Here is a 21,884-nt window from a genome sequence, read left to right as displayed (position 1 = left end):
CCAGGTAGGTGTTGAAGAGCCATGGCGATTTGATGGAGCCCTGAGAGACACCACAGGTAGAGAGATGTGGAGGAGAGAAAAGGTCCCATTTGCACTTGGGAGGGTCTGTCTGAAAGGAGGTAAACGATGCCAGTGCCCTGTCTGGGATGCCCAGGGTATCATGGAGATGGTTTATGAGGATGGAGTGGTTGACTGTGTCAAAGGCAGAAGATCAAGGAGGATCAGAACAGAGGGAGTGTTAGAGTCCAGGTTAGAGAGTAGGTCTTCACAGGTGTTCAGGAGAGCAGTTTATGTGCCTCTGGCTGCCCTGAAACCGGACGGGTAGTCATGGAGGCTGCCAGCCACTTCGGCGGGGAGGGTGAGTTTTTTTTGGGCAAACTCATGGAGAAGCTGGCCATCCCCCAGATGACCAGCTTCTCCATGAGTTTGCCCAAAAAAGGGGTGACAGAGATACAGCTGTTAAGGAGAGGGTGCAGAGGGGCGTGCTTAAGGGGTTGAGCGAAGGAGCCAGTGGCAAATGAATGGTTGCAGAGGCCAGCCAAGGCTGGGGCAAGAGAAGCAATGTTGTCCTTGATGGTTCTGGAGGAGCAGGGGAGCACCCTTTTAGTGGAGACTTTCATAGAGCGGACAACTCTAGAGTTCTCATCTGGTGCAATGTGAGAGAAAGGACAGTAGGGAGAGGGGGTCCAAGGGAGGCGAAGAAAGGGGCGGGTTTGGGGGCGCGCAGAGGACCAGATATCCGAAGTTTTGGAGGAAAAGTGTGGGGCAAGTGCAAAGCAGGGGGCCTGGGAGGGAGTAAGAGAGGAGGAGACTGGTAGGATTGGCAAATTTCTTGTAGAGTTTAGCCGCGAATCCCTGGGTAGCTCCAATATCACTGAGGGGCGGAGCCGGTGTGGCCGTATCATCTTTAATGTAATCGGCCTCCATTAACTAAACACATTCCTTACACAAACTTATCCATATCCCCCAAGTTTTCCATTTGGTTTGAACAGCAAGCACAATAAATAACAACATGGTCTTTAAGGTTATCGATTCCATTAGCGAAATAAAGTCCTTACATGGGTTATTAGGACAATCCCCTGGGCTTTCAACTTGATTTGAACAGCAAACACAGTAAATATTGATAGTCTCTGCTACAGCTCGGCGCTCCTCACTCCGGCACACAAAACCCTGGTTTTCACCAATCCTGGCGGGGCGAGGTCACTCTCCGGCATCATAGCCGCGTCATTCTGCAAAACCCTAGATTCACAGTCCTTGTCCTTCAGAGTTCACTTCACCCAAAGATGGTCATCAAAACACTACGACCAGCGGCTGCTCCAATGTTCATATACATTTTATATCAAATCAATATAAAAAAAATATCATCATTTTGTTATAAAATGTATATTCACTGTATTTCAAATCATCTCAAAATTATATCAAAACATTTTGATATCCGTTTTATACCCACTTTATATCAAATATATACATTTTATTTATCAAATTGAAATGAAACATTTTTTACATCATTTTGATATAAAATGTATAGTCATCAAATCAATATCAAAAGGGGGCAGGACTAAAGTCACAAAAGGGGCGTGTACACCTGTCAAAATTAAGTTGACGTGAAAGGGGTCCCCTTATGCTAGTGTCAAATCCAATTTCTTAACCTATTTTTAAGAGGTCTTCTTCCTTGGACATTCTATTGTACCAAAAGAAATAAACAATGGAAGTGGCAGACTGAAAGTTCCATCCAACCCCAGTCTTAACAACTCTGTTAGCCACCCTAGCTACCCTAAGCTTTTAACAAAAATCTTCCAGTTTGGCTAACAAAAGAGTTCACAAATCTTAATCTCAAAATGTCCAGACTTGAGTTTCATCAACATGCTCTTACAGTCTCTGCCAGACCTTGGCGTTCATCAGCACTTCCTTTCAATATGCATTTCTCACATTTCTCTGGCATCCTTTTCAGGCATACAATTCCTGGTATGGATCTCTCCTCTTTAGGAAACACTTCACCTTCAGGCCGCCTCCTGTTTGGCTCAGTGACCATTTACTAGTTATGTTCTTCTCCAGCCACATATCCTCTTCATCGTCTGGGTTAGCCCTCTCAAGAGAAACTGCTGTAGGCTAACCAAGGTGTGGACTAACCCTTTCCAGGTAGCAGACTCAGTGAAGTTGGAAAGTATGGCCACTTCCTTCTAATCTTCTTCTCCCCCTCTTCTTCCTTGTCTGGGCTGTAAAGCTCCTCCTGGGTTTTACTATTTGTCTTGGGAGTAGCTGGGTCTGTTATGGGTTTGTGTCAGGGTTTTGGATTGGTTCCTCTACACTCATCCTATTACTCTCTACTCTACTCTACCTCTCCTCCTCTCACAGTCACCCTTCCTTAACTCCCTCTTTCACCTTTCTCACCCATTCTCGCTTTCTCCCCATCTCTTGCACTTCAACTCAGTCACCCCCTTCACTCAACATACATGCACTCCCACACCCAAGTACCACTTTCTAACCCATGAATACCTCACCTTGCACACTGTCTGTAACTTTCCTCCACGCTCCGCTCCACTGTCTATCCTGCAACTCGTTCCTTGGTATGCCTTCTCCTCCCTTGACCTCACCCGAGCATCAACACTGCCTTGATTTTCTTGCCCTCCTATCCTCCCTCCTTCCTCTTCCATTAGCCCTCTGCCTCAGTGGGTTCCCAGACCAATATCTGCTTTACTTTCCCACAAGGGCTGGGTTACAGAGACGGAAAACCATAAAGCAGCCATCAAGATCCACCCGTTTTTTTTCCGACCACAAGTAAGCCAGCATTCTGCAATGGCAGCCCACTACAACGAAGTCAATTACAGAGTTTGTATTCTTTGTTGAAGGAGCATCTGCATTGTCTGTCTGTTTTGCTCGATGCTACACTGGCTTTCTATTCCCGGCTGCATTTCTTAATGGTAAGAGGATGATCGGGTCTCTGCCACAAGGAATCCTTGTCTCACCGGTCCTGCGGGACAAGAGAAAAAAAACACTGGCCAGCATGTATGCTGTATGGAAGGCCTAGGGCAAGCAACAATGTTACTGTGAAATTTGAGTCAGGCACATGTAGAAGAGACAGACACTATGGCAATCGCAACAAATCCGTCACCCAGCCTCTGGGGCAGGACTGACTCTGGCAAACAACCTAGAAGGCCTCCTGCCCCTGAAGGGTCCCCATCCTACCCTTGACAGGAAGAGGAAATCTAGGAGGGTGCAGAAAAATACCATTGATCAAAAGATGCCCTTGCAGTAATGGAGAACATGCAACCTTTTTGCATGGTTTAATTTTCGGTGGCTTGTGTACTATCCAGAGTTATGCATCAATCTTCAGGTCTGTAGAAATAGAAGGAATAATGAAGTCTACTTTGGCTTTAGTCTAGTTAATGCTACTACTGGGCCCCACTAATTGTATTATGGTAGTGTCATTTTTCTCCTCACCTCTAAAATGAAGGAAGAAATTGTTTAAAATATTTAAAATTGCTCACCTGACTATTTGGACACCTTGACCGTGGATCCAAAGACGACTTGGTTAACTGCAGTATGAAGAATACTGGCTAGCAGTGGACGCGATTTAGGATTACAGCTTACTTTTCACAAAACGACTTCTAAAAAATTTAAACAAAGTGTTCGACTGCCCCTTTTTGAGGCTTTGACCGCCCTATAATGTGCACCAGCAGTATATATGCTTCATACTGCAGTTAGCCTATGGAGCTTACATTTTCAAAGAGAACGCATCTCATGTAAAAAGGTTCAAGAACTGTAAATCAGAACTGGATACCTTCACATTTCAATTTCTTTTGTTCATTTTTATCTCGCCAAGAGAGGAAGTTCAACATGTTTTGCGGCAGGGCCTGTAAATTAGCAAACTGCACATGCACATTACCATCCACACCCACAAATCTATTCACAGCCTAACTAACTCTCAGATGCACATACTTTGTGAGGTCTCAAAGACTTACCAAGCAAAGATTAGTCACACTTAACAATTCGCAAATGTCAGGCAGGGTTGCATGAATGTCCTGTCACACCAAGTAAAATGTTCCCTGTGAGAAACACACAATGAGAAGATCTTACCCAGAATGCTGATAGCACCAAAAATCCATGCAAATGCCTGGGGTGTTCTTACAGTGAGTAGTTCCACCGTCCTTCCCGTGTAGTAAAAACCTCAAAACAAGAGCTTTAATGAAGTCCTCGGGAGGTTTCTGGAATGGTCAGGGAGATACCCGTGTTTGCCATTAAGCTGGAATGTGTGTCTATCTATCCGCAGCATGCAAGGCTTTCCATAAAGCTAAACCCATCTGTGAAACAAAGGCATGCCTCTGTGTAAATAGAAAACCAATTCACACAGGGGTTGGGGAGGAGTTTGCAGGGGGTCTGCGACAGCATGCCATAAGCACAGGTGGACTAGCCCGAGTTTTTAACATTTTCTAAACCAAAATGACACTGTCATTCTGCCTCTGAATGTGAACTGTGAAAAATGGCTGTGTTTGAATGTCATGTTTCCCAAATATATTTTCTATCTTGCACTGCATACGAATGTATATTCACCACAGGCTAGTTTCTGTGCTGTTTTTTTTTCTGTCAAGTGCTTGCATGTTCCCAACATTGCCTGATCACTATATTTTGTACCTTTCAAATTCCTATAGTAGCTTTTTTCTGGCACACTGGACATTGCCCTCTGTGGGATTCCACTAAAACCATTGTTCCATGGCCCGAGCATAGGAGGCCAGCTTACAGCCAGTAATAGAGGGATCACATTCCTCCCAAAGGCCTGGCAAATGCTCCTTTTTGGAAAATCTGTTCAGCCCTCCTCGAGCCAGAAACTAGCTCCAGTGTAATCTGCCGCCTAGTGCTGAAGCTTTACTCCCCTTTACTGAGACCCTCCTCCACACACAGTGACAGCTGACCTGCACTTTTACACCCGGTCAGTCCACTTGTTGTGTCCATCATGGGTGGGGGGCTCTGGAAAGTCACCAAGCTAGCTCCTGATCTCTTGCACCCTTTCTGGGAACCTCCTCCATTCCCAAGTCCTACAATTAACCTCCACTCTGGGCCCTAACTGCCCTGTGCTCTATAATTTCAACTCCTCTGACCTAGGTATCACACACAATACCTGAAAATGTATGCCCAGGCCTGCATTCCATCTTGTCTGGAAACCACACAAAACATGTCCCTGGCAACATGTGTTCCTGGGTGAGGAGCTGGCACTGCAATGGGCGGAAGCAACAACCTTTTATAAGCTTGTGGAGAGAAGACTGGGCTCGCTCTCTCTTTTTTGGTTGCTGGTGGTGTGGTGGGCTGCCCCTGTCGGTTGGGGGCAGCGCTTGCAGAGGCCCTTCTAGCAGGTACCCTTCCCCCTATCTGGCCTTATCCTTCTCCCTTAGTTCCCTTCCTCCCCAACCTGCTCTCTCTATCACCATTGGGTCACCTGGACTCTCCTCTGCTCCCCCCTGCTTCTTTCGCCTTGCCTCTCTGCCTCTGCTACCCCCTGCTTCTTTCGCCTGGCCTCTCTGCTTCTGCTCACCTCTGTGTCTCTCCCTGTGTCTCTCCCCTGTGTGACTCTCTCTGGTCTCTCCCTTTCGTTCGCTCACCCTCTAGCAGCTCCCCTCTACAACTTCCTCTTCAATCCTTCCCTTTCTCCCTTGGTGTCCCTCCCCCCCCACTGCATTCAAGGGGACTCGCCAGGACCAGAGTTACATGCCAGTGGGTGTGCCTAGCTAGTTCAGTGTGTCTAATGTATCCTGCTGGCAATTAGTTTACTCCTCTTCCTGTAATAAATCTGTTCCTGGTTTCTACAAATACTTTGGTGCCTTCATTGCGTTCCCACTTTTCAGTGCAGCCTGCCTGCTATTGCAAGAACGGGGGTGGGGGGGAGGAATCCAGTCCCTCGGCATACACAATGTGCCCCCATCATGTCTGTTGACTCCCTGGTCCCATAGGACTCCATAGGAATGGGTTCACAGAAGCACCGGCACTGTTACCAATGGTGCCAGTGCTTCCATAATAAGTCTGCCTACCAGGGCTGTTGAGCCGAGCAGGGTCAGAGCTGCCCCGGCAAGCAGACTCTTAGTGTGGCGAACCGGAAACAAGGGTGCCAGTAAGTTTACCGGCACCTTTGTTTCCGGACCGCCACACTTGTAATGAGGCCCTAGGACCTTTGCAGGACCACATTGCAGTGCTGGACCGCCTCCAGAAGACTAGACCACCTCAACACATTCGATCCATTGGGAACCACCAGCTCAACGCATTGTAAAGCATCTAGAAGCCTGTGTCTATGTTGTAGAGTCTGAAGACCAAACCTAAAAGGTATTTGTTGCTCTGTCCCATGGGCCTGCCTTAAACAGCACTAGTGACATTTAAGACCCCACTCCTTACTTTTGTAAAGACAACTTCATTAAGCTTGAACATTTATGTTGAAAATATTGCCAGTCTCCCTTTGTCTTCAAGCATAGAGTACCTCTTATGTTGAAAAGTGCATATTCTGTGTCTTCTCTTATAGTGGTGGGTTATAGGGTTTGTGATTAGTGAGTTTGTAATTTTCTTTTTAACTCAAGTCTCATATTATTACAAAAACTAGGTTGGATATCAATTTATTTTGGTACCCAAGATGAATTTGGAGATGTCATCACTCTTTCCCCAGAGGTAGCTTCTCCTCATGTGGCCAGTGGATAGCAGTCGCTACATGATCCTGAACCTGGAGGTGGGTATATGAGGGAGGACCACATGGGGAGGCAACTCTCAGGGGGGATGACATGGCATTGTCAGAGAAGTCAGATTCCCCATTTCCTTTTAGGGATGTTCCCTCCCTTCCTGAGGCTTTAATGGCATATTGTAACAAATCCCTCAATCGCTTGCTAAGCCTATAGCCAGTATTCCTCAATATCACATGAAAACCAGCACGATAGGAACTGTGAGAAACACTTACTAGTCCCCGGGGGATCTGTAATCCAGGTGGTCAGGACACGGCCATCGCTATTGTATCAGTTCCTGGGGGTGGACCAGTGGGGGAGGATCACCTGGGTGAGGGGTCTTCGGGAAGTGGGAGACAGAGTTGAGACGCAGTATCCTCTTCCTCGTAAAACCTTTTCCCCCATCCTAACCCATAGGATATTTGGAAGCTCTACCCCCCCCACACTTAACCAACACGAACACTTTATTACACTGCAACAGACAACCGACTTACATCAGAGCTGTTTACACCTGACATGTCCCAACACACTGATCAGATGGAGTCAAGCAATTGACACTAACCATGCACACCTGACGGCCCTTTACCTTACCCACAGGGATAAAAGGCAGAGCACGAAAGTACACTTCAAGCAAGGCTGATCGTACGAGGAAACAGCTACACCGAACCGGCAGTTCAAACGGAGGAGAAAGGCGGCGAGACCTGGAAGGACAACGAAGGGGGAACTGCCCTTGGCCTTTCCAACTCACACCTGCAAAGCCTCCCAGAGAAAAATCACAAAACCAGGAGTTACAACTGGCGTGTGGAGGAACAGATGTCAATGGTGCACGGGGGCCTCTCGCATTGAGAACACAGGCGGGGGGGGAGCATGCTGGCTACTGTGGTACGGTCCTTGACCCCAGAAGCAAGACCAGCCCTCGGTTTCAACACAGCCGGTGAGTCAAAGGGAGCGGATAGCAAACCGACGTGTGTTGAGCCCAAGGTTGCAAGTGTCACCATTGGATGAACGCTGGAACCTGACACAAAGAACTTGTGTGTGTTTGAACTTCATGTGAAATCCAGAGAAGGGCCAGCTGCAGAGTGGTCAGGTGCTGTAGGAGTACTCAGTCGATGGACTCTCGCTGGCCCCTTTTGTGTCGAAAAAAATACAAGTAGCAGAAGGCCCTAGGAAAAGGCCAAGTGAGATGGCAGAGTGGTCTTACAAAGGTCACATCAAACCCTTTGTACAATCAAAAGTCAGACCCATGGCAGAGAGAAAGCTAGGGCAAGGGAACCCCGCTTTCCGATTAAAGTAAGCAAATCCTGAACTGTGTTGAAAATGTACATAACCTGTATTAAATAAGGCCAAAGTGAACCTGACGGAGGGACACCCAAGTTGACAAGTTGAGACAAAGCACAGTAAACTGAACTGTGAACAGTGTGTCAGAAGGGCTACCCGACGGAGGCATGCTAAGGAGAGAGCTAACAAGAGTGAATCCCGTACTGTGTATCTGACAAGAGAAAAGTTGAACAGTGTATCGGACAAGAGTGAACCCGGCAGAGAGTTGTCCACAAGGAAAAATTGTTTAAAAGGACATTGAATCTCTAAAAGATTGCATGCTGCAGTTGAAAGGCTGTAGTGAACAAGACGGAGGGAGGCCCAAGTGACAAGAAAGGATCAGAGACCGACATAGGGAGATCCTAAGGGCGAAGACCAATCGCCCAGGTGCAAAACTACCAAAGGAACGGTTTGTCGTTGTGAATCAACTGACCTTCTAAGGCAGAGACTTTTTGCACGAAAGACTTAGCCTGAGAAGGTTTTGATATCGTTGAACTGGAACTGTGAACCTAGTGCCAACAAGGCACAGGAGTGTGCTGTGCTCAGAAGTCCAGTCTTGTCCTATTCTTGAAACATGGGTAAGGGAGACCCAGCCATACCATCCTGATTTATCCTTTTTGTGAACACTTCTTTCTTCTCTGGTGAACATTATCCCGGTCTCTTTTTGTAAATTAAGTAGTAAGGATTAGCAATAGTTTTTTTTGTATAGGCCCTTTTTTTGGACAAGACTCCACTAGGACTGACTCGTAGCTTGCTCCCATTTTAGCTTTAGGTTTAGGGTATGTGTTTTTCTCACCCCTGCATACAGTTTAATAAACACCCTTGAACTGTGATCACTTGTGTCTGTCTTTACTGTTGCCACCACGAGTCCGTTACAGAACTGTGACAAGGAAGAGGCAAGGAGTAGTAATGAGTTAGCCCTAAAGAGAACCAACATCATCCTCGTCAATATCACATGAAAATCAGCATGATAGGAACTGGAATGAGGAAGAGGCAAGGCGTAGTAAGGATTAATCCTAAAGAAACGCAATACCAGTGGTCTAGTTGTTGGGACAATCCCATTGGCCCGCCACATTCAAAACCATGCCAGGAGAGGAAATATGGAGTTCTCCACCGCAAGGCAGATTGAGGCACTATCTGCATTGCGGACGTCCAAACGGCAGAAGGGAGTGAGAAGGAAATCCGGTGTGCAGGGCAGCCGAGGCCGTGTTAGCACATGAGAAAGCAAGTTGTGCTTATGATGTGCCAGGCAAGCTGAACACTGAACGAAGCCCGTCACAGGTGCTTGCAGTGGCCGCGACAGCCAGAGAAACACCTGATGTGAAATCGGGAAAGCCGCAGAAGCCCAAGAAACAAACCGGTGAGCCCAGGGAAAGGGTTGGGACACTGAGGCACTGTCAGGCAAGCGAACGAAGACCCTACACAGTGGAATTGGGGTTTGGGATCGAAAGAGAGAAACCAAATGGGCATTGTGTGTTAAGATATGGCAGGGAAGTATAGCAGATCTTTTTGTAAAGCAAGCTGAATTAACCTTTTACAAAAGTACCAAACGTTCGCTGTATAAAGAAACTGCATGAAAGTCCTGGCAGGAGGGAATACCAGGCAAAGCCACGGGTGTGGACCAAAGACAAGTGTGTAGAACAAGCTGCATGAAAGTCCTATCAGGAGAGTACACCAAGCAAAGTCAAGCATATACAAAGAACTATAAAAGTCGATCCCAAGGAAGACCCATTACCTTGGGGGTTTTGAATCGCTTTTGAATGAAGAAGGAAACCTGGCAGAGAGTATACCAGGTGTCCTGTGAGTCTGAGACCTACACCCAAATTACAGTACCGTTAAAAGGGAATCCCAAGGAAGACCCATATCCTTAGAACTTTGAGTGATCTTGAATGTGGAGTGAAAACTGGGGAAGGGAGTCATTTCCCTGGGAGTGCATTACAACAACAAGAGGAAGAAGTAAAAGGAACTTGGATTATTCTTTTGTTTTGAACCTTGCATTTTCTCGCGAGAAACCTGAGGAAGAGAGTTATACACTGGAGCTTTTGTGTTGATGTTTGAACGTTTGTGTTGGATTTGAACATTTTTGCACTTCCGAATCAGAGCGTGGCGAGTCCTGCCCCTGTCCGCTGCTGCTGTTTGCTGGTGCCTTTTTTGTGAATTTGAGAAGGCCCGAGGCCCCTCGCACACCCGCTCCTACCCCGCGCCCTCTTACTGCCTCCCCTTCCCTCCCGCCTCCCGTCCTGTCCCGTCCCGCCCCCCCCTGCTCCCATTGGCCAGTGGCCTGTTGGTGTAGCCATTCATTGGGACCGTCACCTCCCTCCAATTAGCTGTAATCCTTGCCTGGTAATCACTTACATCATTTTTGGCCTCTTACCAACCCAGGCAAGGGAGTGGTGTGCCCCCTACCTCCATTTTGGCCCACATAGTTTGGAAAAGCTCCCCCTTGCCCCGGTGCACGCATCCCTCGCCGAGTGCGTCTCTGCTCCCTCCCGCCTCCCAACCCGCCCACCGCCCGTGAATGGCTAAATCTCCTTCCCCGTTTGGGGCCTAGCGACCCTTGTTGCAGGCGCTCATTGCCTTTTATCAACCCAGGTTCTCCTTCCCGCCCCCTCCCGAACCGCCCAGCACCGCTCTCATTGGTCCTCCCAGCCTTCATCACTGGTCCCCCCCCCGGGCAGCCCTTCTGCCCTTGCAGCCCAGTGGCTAAGGGCCCTAAGGCCAAGGGCGGCTCCAACAGAGGCGACTCCAAGTAGTGTCAGCAGGTGTCTGCAAGGGAAGCAGTGGCCAGCCGTCAATCATCATCTACAAGGACCCGGAAGGTAGGAGTGGCCTGGGTCAGGAGTAGAGCAACTACTCTACCCCAGATTCCGAGCCACTTACCAAACCCAAAGTAAAGAAGATGATGGCATTGTATGATGTTTAGATTGCACTGATATGCCTCTCAAATTTAGCAGGGGTTCTGTCTCCAAACTGCATTGTGTGATGTTTAGGTTGCACTGATAGGACTCTCTCCCACTATACAGGTCTCTCAAATAATCTAACTGCGCTTAGTTCAGTACTCCATCAATCTCGGAAACCCACCACTACCTAACTCGATTAAGTCCCATTCCAGCAGACCGTTAACACCCTAACCCCCCTCCCCCCCGACAGTGCACCCTTAGGAAACACACCCTACCCACCAACAGAAAAGCAACACTGAGCCAGAAAACACCCCAGCGTATCCAGAGAAGGAAAAACCGAGGTCATGCGACTGTACAACACAGCATAGAGGTCCAACTACCTTACTACACCTGCACTTAAACTGGAAAATGGCCCAACCCAGAACCCAGAAAAGGACGCTGAGAAAGAGACCAAGATCGTGCAACACACAACACTGACAGAACCCACAAGAAGCAGCCCCATCGGAAGGAAACACGCCTAACACAGCCATAACCGGAACAAAATCTACAAGAGAAAAATCCTTATACCTCACACCTTACCTCGCAACAACCACGGTACACTGACACCCCAACAGGGAAAACTTGAAAGATACAAAGAATTTCCTGAAACACGCGGAAAAAAGATGGGAGCACTCAACAAGAGAGTGGGAGGGCTCCGACCCCATTACCACTTACATCACAAAAACAGAGGGGCAATATCGATTTCCACTACATCTCGCACAATACGGCGAAGCACCAACCAGCAATGCTACCTCCCACCCACCAATCGGACTCAATGAAGAAACCACCGCTGATCTTCATCCGAGCAGCATCACAGCACAAACACCAAGACTAATCAGCCCCGTTATCAACTTATTGGACCGCTTCAATGAAGAAGCAGCCGTCGCCGTTCTTCATCCTACCGACATCAACGCGGAAACACCACGAACAGACAATTACAAACTTGAACAACAAATAACCTCAAAACAAAATCTCACCCAGAGAATCCACTGTAACCTAATAAACGCAAGGTCAATGTCCAAACACTCAACTGAAATGTACAACCTCCTGTCAGAAGGAGGGCATCCCATTTGTAACCGAAACATGGCTAGACGACAACTACAAGATCACCCTCAACAACTGCCTGCCTGAAGACTTCAAATGCATCCAAACAAACAGAAAATCCAAAAGAGGGGGGGGTGGACTAGCGATCCTCCACAAGGAACAACTGGCCATCAAAATGGAAGATCCACTAAACATTGATAAATGTGAATCCTTAATACTACGACTTTCAGTAAACCCCAAAACTAACCTGAAATTCATACCGATATACAGACCACCAACCTACGATGCGACTTTCATAGACGCTTTCACAGAAGCAATCACCATCCTAGCCATCAAGTACAATCATCTGATCATCCTCGGAGATTTCAACATCTGGTTCGACGAAGAAGCCACAACCACACAAAAATCCTTAACCGCCCAACTAGCAACCATGAACCTACAACACCTAGTCAATGGAGCAACCCACTAAGCAGGGCACACACTTGACGCAATCTTCGCCAACAAGGATCTCATCACCACAGCACCCCCAATTCAAATACTCTGGAGCGACCACCTCATCATTCCATTCATAATCACAACGGACACTCCAACAAAAAAGCAACAAGAAAAATGACCCATCATGATGAAAAGAAATTGGAGAACCATAAAAAAACTCCAACCTAACTGAGCTCCTAGAACTCAGCAAACCACAAGCATCAACCATGGAAGAAGCAGACCTAGACAAAAAAGTTACCCTACTTCATACCTGGATCGCAACAACCCTAGACAACATCGCCAAAGAAAAGCCCTTCACCCCATCACGTAAGAAAACTACAGCAAAATGGCCCACCCCACTACTCAACGCCATGAAAAGAAAAAAACGAGAACTAGAATCTGAATGGAGGACCAACAACACCACCGCAAACAAATTGAAATTCCTACAACAGATCCGCTCATATAAAAAGGAAATACAAAAAGCGCAGAGGAAACATTACGACAACCGAATCCTCAGAGCACCAAACGCTCAAAAAGAACTATTCAAAATCATAAACGAAATAAAAAACCCACTGGGCTGCAACAACACGCCAATTCCATCGATGAAACTTTGCGAGGGCCTCAGAGACCACTTTCAAAACAAAATAACGTCCATCCAACACACAATACAAAACAGACCAAGCAATCACAGCTCAAACCCCACCGACACCTACGAGGAACACGCAAACAAGCTACGAAACTTCCCAGAAATATCAGTTGAGGCTTTCGTCAAACTGGCAAACCAAAGCAACAAATCAGGCTCCCCTGAAGACCCTTGCCCCCCGGACATATACAAAAACAATTCTCAAACATGGAACCCCCATGGAATACCACAGGAACCTCCTCAACCTCTCAATCTCAACAGTTAAAGTACCACGGGCCTTCAAATCAGCTTACATCAAGCCGCTACTCAAAGACACAACAGGAAATGTAGAGGATTTATCCAACTACAGACCCATCTCCAACATACCCTACATAGACAAACTGCTAGAAACGTAAGTCTACCAAATAACCCATGAATTCATAGAAGAGCATTGCCTACTAGACCAGGCACAAGTTGTTTTCAGACCTATGTGAGGAACAGAATAAGCTCTCCTCCCAATATGGGACGACCTAAAAACAAACGCAGACTCGGACAACAGTACCGCCCCAATTCCTGTCTGCAGCTTTCGACACCGTCAACCACGCCATCCTCATAAAGAGATTAGAAGGACTAGGGATAACAGACACTGCCCTACTATGGATCAAATCCTCCCTAACAAACAGAACAGAAACAGTATGGATGAAACCTTTTAAATCCAAACCCAGAGACTCCACGTGCGGAGTACCACAAGGATCATCCTTCTCTCCGCTTCTATTCAACATCTACATGTACCTATTAATCAAACTCATCAAAAAACATGGCCTCACATGCTACAACTACGCCAACGATACTCAAATAATCTTCAACATACAAGACACACGAGAAGAAAACACCACACTAAAGAATTGCCTTTGTGACATATTCAACTGGATGAACCTTAACCATCTCAAAATCAACCCAGGCAAAACAGAGATAATGATTGTTTCAAAAAAAGGGAGGCGACATCAACTACATCCCCTGGCCAAGAGAGCTCAGCACCACACCAGAACCATCAACAACTGTAAAAAACCTAGGGATCCTGATGGATAACAACCTCACTCTAGAGCCACAAGTAAACTCGGTAATCAAGAAATGTTTCTTGCTCCTGCGAGCAGCAAAAAGGATCCTACCGTTCCTGTCGTTCGCCAACAAAACACTTACCATCATCGCTCTGATCATGTCCAGAGTAAACTATGCCAATAGCCTATACCTGGGCATGCCCGAACGACTTCTAAAAAAACTGCAACGCATACAAAATGCAGCAGCCAGACTCCTCCTCAAGCTACCCAGAAGAGAACACATCACACCCGCGCTAAAAATACTACACTGGCTACCACTAGAACAGCGAATAAAGTTCAAGTCCATGTGCATCACACACAGCGCAATACACAAACAAGGCGCGGTATTCCTAAGCGACAAACTACGCCTACATCAACCGACAAGAACATTAAGATCAAGCACCGACTTACGCCTGGAACCAAAACCCTACAACAGAAAAAAACTCAGAGGATCCTCTTTCTCTCACCAGGCACCCAAAACCTGGAATGACCTACCTAAGAATAAACGGAACACAACAAACCACCTAGCATTCAGGAAACTCCTCAAATCATAGCTCTTCCCAGCGTAACCACAACGGAGACGCACTAGAATGCCCAGACATTAAAATAACAATGAAAATAACTCCAACCTCGGCCACTCTCAAATTGGACAAACGCTCAAACCAAAGAACCAACCACTCGACAGAGCATAATATATCATGGAAAATAGCCACGAAAGGAAGGCTCCAGAGACTGATCACATACTTAGACCCAGACGAAAGCCCTCAAGTGACTCACCCACTCGTACGTACCGGACGGACCATATCCAGACCGGCAGACGCATTTAGATAGAATTGTGAATATTAGCATGTCCACACTTAGATGGCATTGTGAATGTTGGCCTGCGTCGCATCTAGATAGGACCTTGAATGTTAGCATGCCCACACCTAGGTGAAACCTGAAGACTAGCATAGGTCACAATTAGAATTGTGGACATTGGCCTGCGTCGCATCTAGATGGGATTGATTGAGGGACGGCATGCCCGCGCCTGGATGAGACCTGAATGTTGGCATGTGCCACACTTGGAGTTGGGAACACCGGCCTGCGTGGCGTCCGGATAGAGTTGGGAGTGTTGGCATGCCCACACCTAGATAGAATTCTGAACTTTGGCCTGCGCCGCATCTAGATGGGATTGTGAAGGCCAACAAGGGCCACACTTAGACAAAACTGTGAATGTTAGCATGCTAAAGGTCAGGTAACCTACTAACCAAGATAAGTTCAAACTCTGCATACTTATCTCACTCAAAAAACTCACACAACCATCTCTCGCACAACAAGCCGCACAGACTTCACAACACTGCAACAACACATAAGCCAGAGCAAGAGCACACGCGGACTGACAGAGATCCAATACCCGCACCAAAGCTCAGCACCCGGTGTACACCGAGTTGAAGCTGCAGAACACCACTCCTCTCACTATCCTACTCCCTCTTCACCTTACTAACCCATCCCACCTTATCATTTACAGATCCGCCAGAGCGCCTGGGGACCAATACCGTTGGTGATGGTGCGCGGTACAAATACCTTTAACATTTAACTTCCAGAAGCAAGACACAATTCCCTTAGCACATTAGAGTTAGTTTTAGAGTGTGAGGGCGAAAATAGGATTTTGGACACAGGACGTACATTTACTTTGGGCATCTTGACATTGGACAGACCCAGACCCTTAGTTTTGGTTGAGGTTGAAAACCTCCTAGATTAGGGATAGTGAAGCATTTTCCAACCCCTTTTCATTTTCATAAAAGTCTATAAACAAAACGATGACTCCTTTATGTCTGCATCTCATTCCCAATACTATTTTTGTTTGGATGCTTCTTTGCTAATGAACATTCCTCTTGTACATTAGTAACCATGGGTCTAGCCGATCAGGAGGCTCGGAACGCTGGCTGTACTGTATGGTACAAGCCCGCGTACCAAGCTGCCTGGGCAGCCAGAGCCCCTCCCCTGCTTCCCCCATGGGTGCTAATGGTATTTATACAAAAAAATAAAACATACCTTTCCTGCTCGGCCCGGCGCCAGCAGTACTGCTGTGCCCTCAGTCCATTTTCCATATTGATGATGTCAAAGTCATCAACATGGAAAACAGACTGATGCTTTCAGCAGTACTGCACAGCCTGGTTAGAGCCGTGCAGGAAAGGGAAGTTTCTTTTTTTTTATGTGAAGAAAAGACAAATTAGCACCTGTGTAGGGAGTGCTAATGGCAATATGCCCCTCAGTGGTGGGCCAACCCATTAGGTCAGGGCCCACCACCCTCATTAAGGGATCCTCACTGCGCTCAGGCCCTTAACTCAGGTGGCGGGCCGTTACTTACAGGGTCGACGCACTATCTCAGGGCATATTGCCTCAATATAGCCTGCCTTCAAACCACATTACTGCAGGAGGTGGAGAACCTTTACCAGTCAGTTGGTGCCCATTGTACCTTTATGATTGCTATCACTGCTGGTTTAGTAAAAGTGTGAGGCTGAGTAAGAGATTTATGCACTACTCATCCACTTACACCAACAGATCAGAAGTCTGTGCACCCACCACTGATCCCTCTGTGATGAACTATGTTCATGATCTCTCCAATGCACTGCACTTGGCTTAGCTCTAGCGAGCGCCAAGCTTCCTGCATATAGGAAATCAAGGATAAAAGCTGCAGAAAGGGTCCATGGCAACAGTCCAGTTGAGGTAACAAAACAGTGATGCAACTCCTGTAGGACACACAATCTTCAAACTTATCAACTAAAAATATAAATGCACTCAAAGTCTATCCAACTGATAATAAAAATCATATGTTTAAGCCCATTACAAAATAACTTCACTACAACGTCCTACTGATACAGGGCTAAGTGGCAGACGTCCGGTTCATCTTAGTTAAGATGGAAAAAGGAACTACCAGATCCGGCTTGCACAAAATGGTTCTGTGGCAAGAGCTATTACAGATGGGAGGATTGTCCCATTGATCAAATGGATACTCACGCTCTGCTCATTTTCAAGGCTGTAAATCCCATAGTTTGTGTTTTGCCGAGCACCTTGACCCACACCCAGATCTGTGCTTCTCACATCTCGCTGTAGTTTCCCTAGATCTTTCTTGTACGATCGGAGCTTGGTCATCATCTGACTTCGGAAAACCGCAGGCGCATACTTCAGTTCTCCTTCCATCTCCACCAGCTGTGTGAAAAAGCAATTGCGGATTGAGTGATCACATTGTGCATGAATTAATTTAAAAAGGGTAAAATGAATGAAAGAATTGATTGACAAAAACCTGTTGCAACAGCCTCAAAATTGTGGGAATTATGGATAAAAAATTCTAGAACATATAGAAAAATGTTTTTAGTTAACTGCGTGTGGGAACAGAGGATAGATTGAACAATATTCCTAAACTTTGAAGCTCATTTTCAAAGAGGTGCCTTTTAAAAGAATGTCTCCCGTACATGTACATTTTGACTTGAATATTAAAATGTTCTTTATTTACCCACAGGCGTTCATGGCGAGAACATTGGCTTCTATCAGATTTCTGGAGTATTACACACTGGACTTTGTAGATGCACTATGGTCTTCAGCAATGTAATATAATCTAGACCTCAATTTGCATATACACGTTTCAAGAAGACATATTGTACATCAATGCACAAAATCAGAGTGCCTGAATCACAAAATCCAATAAATTAATATTTGCCTTTATAAAATGTATCTAATTACCATTTCATTTGCTTCCTGTTGTTTTTCATCAAATTCCCGCACAAGCTTCTTCTTTTCCTCTGAAAAATAAGAATGTGCAGAACTGTTGTATTAATCAGTTATTGCTCAGTAAACAGGAAGTCCAAAAGAGCAGGGGCACTTGACTCGAGATGGCCAAAGTTCATAGGAGAATGTGTGAAGAAAAAAAAGGAAAAGAGACAATGAATCACCATGAAGGATAAGAGATTCTTGTTCTTGTATCAGAGTGCTTCAGCTAGAAGTGGACCACATTACAAAACTCCAAGCAATAGGGCCTGCAGAATTACATGATATGCTCTATCTCACTGAAAGAAAACAAAATGGGAACATGTGCAGTTTACTCACCGATTTTGTCGAAGTCAATTATTCCATGGAGCCTGGTCTGAAAGCGGGGACTGCCTTTGCCAATTCCAGGCCAAGAAGGCTGCACCCACAAGATCAGTCTTTTGTTACCGACCTCTCCTGGTCCTTTTTGCCCCCACTGCATCACGCCCGAGTCCACTGCACAGCCCAGCACCACCCCCCTCTGCGCATTCCAGCCCACAAGTTATCTGCTGCGGGCTACGGCGGCCTTCCTTGTTGGTCTGCAGGCCGAGTAGAAGGAAGCCATACGCAGAGCACATCACACCTCTGATCGCGACCTGTTGTGCTTTGAGCTTTTATCACACATCCAACAAAGCATGGACGTATTTCATAACTTTTCTAGGGCTACTACAAATAATGGCCCATTCAACTCAGATCATTAAAAATTGTTGCAGATGCAAATTTGAACAACAATAGTTTCATTATGGGGAGTTTTGCATGAGATTTCCATGTACACTGGATAGGAACCTAAGAGCAAAGATAGGGAAGCAATGTATCCACCCGTACAGATTAGAGGCCTATCTACCCCACATTTACTCCCAAGAAACTGCCAAATACTATTCAACAAGTAAGCCAACTGACAATGCCACCATAAAGGCACCAAATATTTTCATGAATGAATATTTTTGTTTCATATTAGACATAGTTATGTAATTTTGTCTTGACACTTAATGTGCAAAAATGCATTTGATTTGCAAATGAATTTTTAGACACTATTTAATTGCCTATTTATGACAGGTGTAATGAATCAGGAGTAGGACTCGTACACAAGGGCATTATGCCGATTGCTATAAACTTTATTAAAAGTAAAAAAAGAGGGTTAGAGAAAGACCTCTCTTGTCCTATCACTATGAAGGGTTTCTCTGCCTCAATGAAACTAAAGGATGTCCTTGTCAGAATGTCCAAAAGGAAAAGAGTTCCCCATACTGTGTCTGAAATCCTAACCTGACCCTTGCATTCTAAACCTATAATAATGTGAAAAGGGATATAGTCTTTCAACTGGTTAAGGCTGTTTTCCCACAGTTCCAACAAAAAGTTCCAAAAGGGAGGACAAAGAAACTAATAACCAAAGCTTCCCAATCCTCAGGAAGGGGCTCCCTCCCCCCTCCGAGTTTCTCAGCTTCTGTATATTTCACCAACAGTTATTTTCCTCAGTATTCTCCAATTCTCCAATTCTCCAATCCAAGGGGTATGGTTCCCTTCCCCAAGATATCACAGATTGTATAATCAAGGAGCAACAGAAAATCCCTTCAATGTATTCAAAGGTTCTTGTCCAGGGGGCATGATTCCCTTCCCCTAGAGTTTCCACAATCTTAAGAGGTCTGTGATGAATTGTACTTATTCCTCACTAAATCCCAGCTTAAAGTCTCCTCCCAGGTGGCCAGGGAAAGGCAGACCCTTCCTGATCCTGACCTTGGGGTTGGTGTTCTGCAGGAGGATCACCTGTGAGGAGAAATGGCCCAGGGAAGTGAGAAGAATCTATGGGACAAGACACATATTTGCATTTCTCTAGTGAAAACAACAGAAATTCCCTGTTCTTACGCACAGTGAGCGTGGCTAATGGGGGTCAGTTCAGTATAGCTCTACAAGACATTGCTAAGTAGTGCACAGGTGTTGTGAGGACTATTGACAATAATACTAACATGAGCTACCAACACCTGAAACAGAACTGTTTTCTAGTAGTTGAGGCAGATGACAACAAAACAATCTTGATTTGTAGTGATTCCTACATTTCTTGGTCTGGACACCATGTTGAAATAATTTATTTGTTCAAAAGATTCTTTTTAATGTTTTAATTTTGTTTTATGAATAAAATGTGTCAAAAGTGTTACTGATTCCCGTGCTCTACTTAGCAAGGTCTTATAGACCTATACCGAACTGACCGCCATTGCACACACTCAATGTACGCACGAATGTGGTAGCTACCTGTGGAATTTGTTGCATTTTCATATTCCCGTCCTCATCCACAAGCCCCGTGAAAACAAAAAAGAGGACTTCCTGCCCTAACAGTTTTTACTCCTTCCTCTAGTGAAGACATATTACAAATGCCAAAAGGATATTATGGCTTGTTGTCATAATAATTTGTATAGTCCACAAGTTGAACACCTTACTGTGGGTATGAATAGTCCACAAACCTTTGGCATAAAGAGAAATAAAATCCCTTCTCAAACCAGAGGAACTCATACAAATAAAGTCTCCACTATCTCCCAAAAGTATAGTAAAAAGGAAGTGTGGGAATAATAACAACCTAAGCAAGCCCGATGATTAACCCTTAGAAAACGTCTTTAGAAAATGTTATTTAGGGACTTAAAGTCCCATAATTCACTAAATACTGGGATAAGGAAGAAGGCTGAAGAGGGACAATGCAGGAGTGGTCAACTAATTGATGTAAATGACCCACACCTGAGGGAGACCGAGAGGCTTAAAAGACCCCCTCAGGTGCAGGCCAGGGAGAGAGCTGAAGCAGAGGCAGAGGCTGAATTGAAGAGGAAAGGAGAAGAGCAGTGTGAGCAGAAGGAGCAGTGCAGGCCGTTTATACAGCCGAGGTCGGGACTGGAGAAGGAAGACACCAAGACTTTTGGAAAGCCAAAGACTGTGGCTGGTCCAGAAAGGGTCTATGTCTCTAGATGTCCCAGGTGCAGAGGTCATTCGGCGAGAAGCATGCGTGGGAAACACAGGCCCTTTGAAGGCTCATTATGCAGTGGCTGCGCTGCGGAAGGAGCGAGGCAGGTTTTCCCCCTCGAGAGTTCTCAGGTGGCTGGCGTGCGTCAGGAAGTCTCCAGCAACAGGTGGCGCAGGCGAAGACGTAACAAGAGAGACCGTTCGCCGGGTCACTGGGAGCCACAGCAGTGGAAGACCTGCAACCGCGGATCGGAGGCGTGCAACCTTCCCGGTGAGTTCAGAGCGGGAAAGTGACTCTGGGATGCTCCGAGACTGCCCGCGTGGTCCAGGCAGGCACTCGCGTGAGAGTGAAAGGAATGTTAATCATTCTTTTCAATGCCAAACTCTCAAAAAGCAGCAAAAGTGGTATTTTAAGAAACCAAAAGACTGTAAAATTAAGCTTGTGAATTTATGGAAAGTCCAACAACCAGGGAGGCAACATTGTTAAAATCTTATGCCTACAACCACTAAGCCAACAGAATCTAAAACCTAAGCAAATTAAGTCCAGATATTGCCAAGGCGACAGGGGAGTGATAGAAGACCCCAGGGTTATGAGGTTTGTTATTCATGTTTGATTATAACAACAGCTAATGTAAAAACACATTGTCAAAGCCAAGAAAGAAGCAGAACAAACCTGTACCCTTGTCAATATTTGGTTACTGGTGAAGTGGGGAAACAAAAGTGGCAAAGAGGCTGCCCTTCTGAAGACGGTTATTCAGGGGGAGAGGAGCATAATTAGTGGGAGAGGAGCATAATTTGCAGATGAGTCTTAAAAAGCACAAATGTGAATCTTGCTTCCCTGCAAAGCTGATAAATGTTTAATGCTGCTAAAACCAAGAACATTGTGAAGTTGTTGCAAAGCTGTTAAAGCTGAAGGTTGCCATTGAAGCACGTTCTATTTGTGAAGAGCTATGCGGGCAGGGGAGTAAACCCT

At 46.0% G+C, this 21,884-nt stretch overlaps 1 protein-coding gene and 1 long non-coding RNA gene across 4 annotated transcripts in view; one reads left to right on the top strand and one right to left on the bottom strand.

Annotated features, from left to right (window-relative positions):
* The window catches only part of LOC138527644 (uncharacterized), a 382,040-nt gene extending 364,162 nt beyond the window's left edge, over positions 1 to 17,878 (top strand). Inside the window, exon 3 of the long non-coding RNA XR_011283966.1 lies at positions 17,688 to 17,878. This is a non-coding gene — a long non-coding RNA (uncharacterized lncRNA). The remainder of the gene's footprint in view (positions 1 to 17,687) is intronic.
* Positions 1 to 21,884, bottom strand: part of VTI1B (vesicle transport through interaction with t-SNAREs 1B) — a 507,368-nt gene that overhangs the window by 397,256 nt on the left and 88,228 nt on the right. For all 3 annotated transcript variants that reach the window (XR_011283964.1, XR_011283963.1, XM_069638987.1), the window contains exons 2-3: positions 17,909 to 17,967; positions 17,186 to 17,377 (exon numbers count right to left, since the gene is read on the bottom strand). Coding sequence is in view for 1 of the 3 variants with exons in the window: in XM_069638987.1 (XP_069495088.1) it covers positions 17,186 to 17,377; positions 17,909 to 17,967 (251 nt within the window). In the remaining 2 variants the exon portion in view is untranslated. The remainder of the gene's footprint in view (positions 1 to 17,185; positions 17,378 to 17,908; positions 17,968 to 21,884) is intronic.

Source organism: Ambystoma mexicanum, chromosome 14 (genome assembly GCF_040938575.1).
Source record: "Ambystoma mexicanum isolate Mex_15411 chromosome 14, UKY_AmexF1_1, whole genome shotgun sequence".
Taxonomy (NCBI): domain Eukaryota; kingdom Metazoa; phylum Chordata; class Amphibia; order Caudata; family Ambystomatidae; genus Ambystoma; species Ambystoma mexicanum.
Note: the sequence above shows the minus strand (reverse complement) of the source record. Positions and strands in the feature narration are given on the sequence as shown.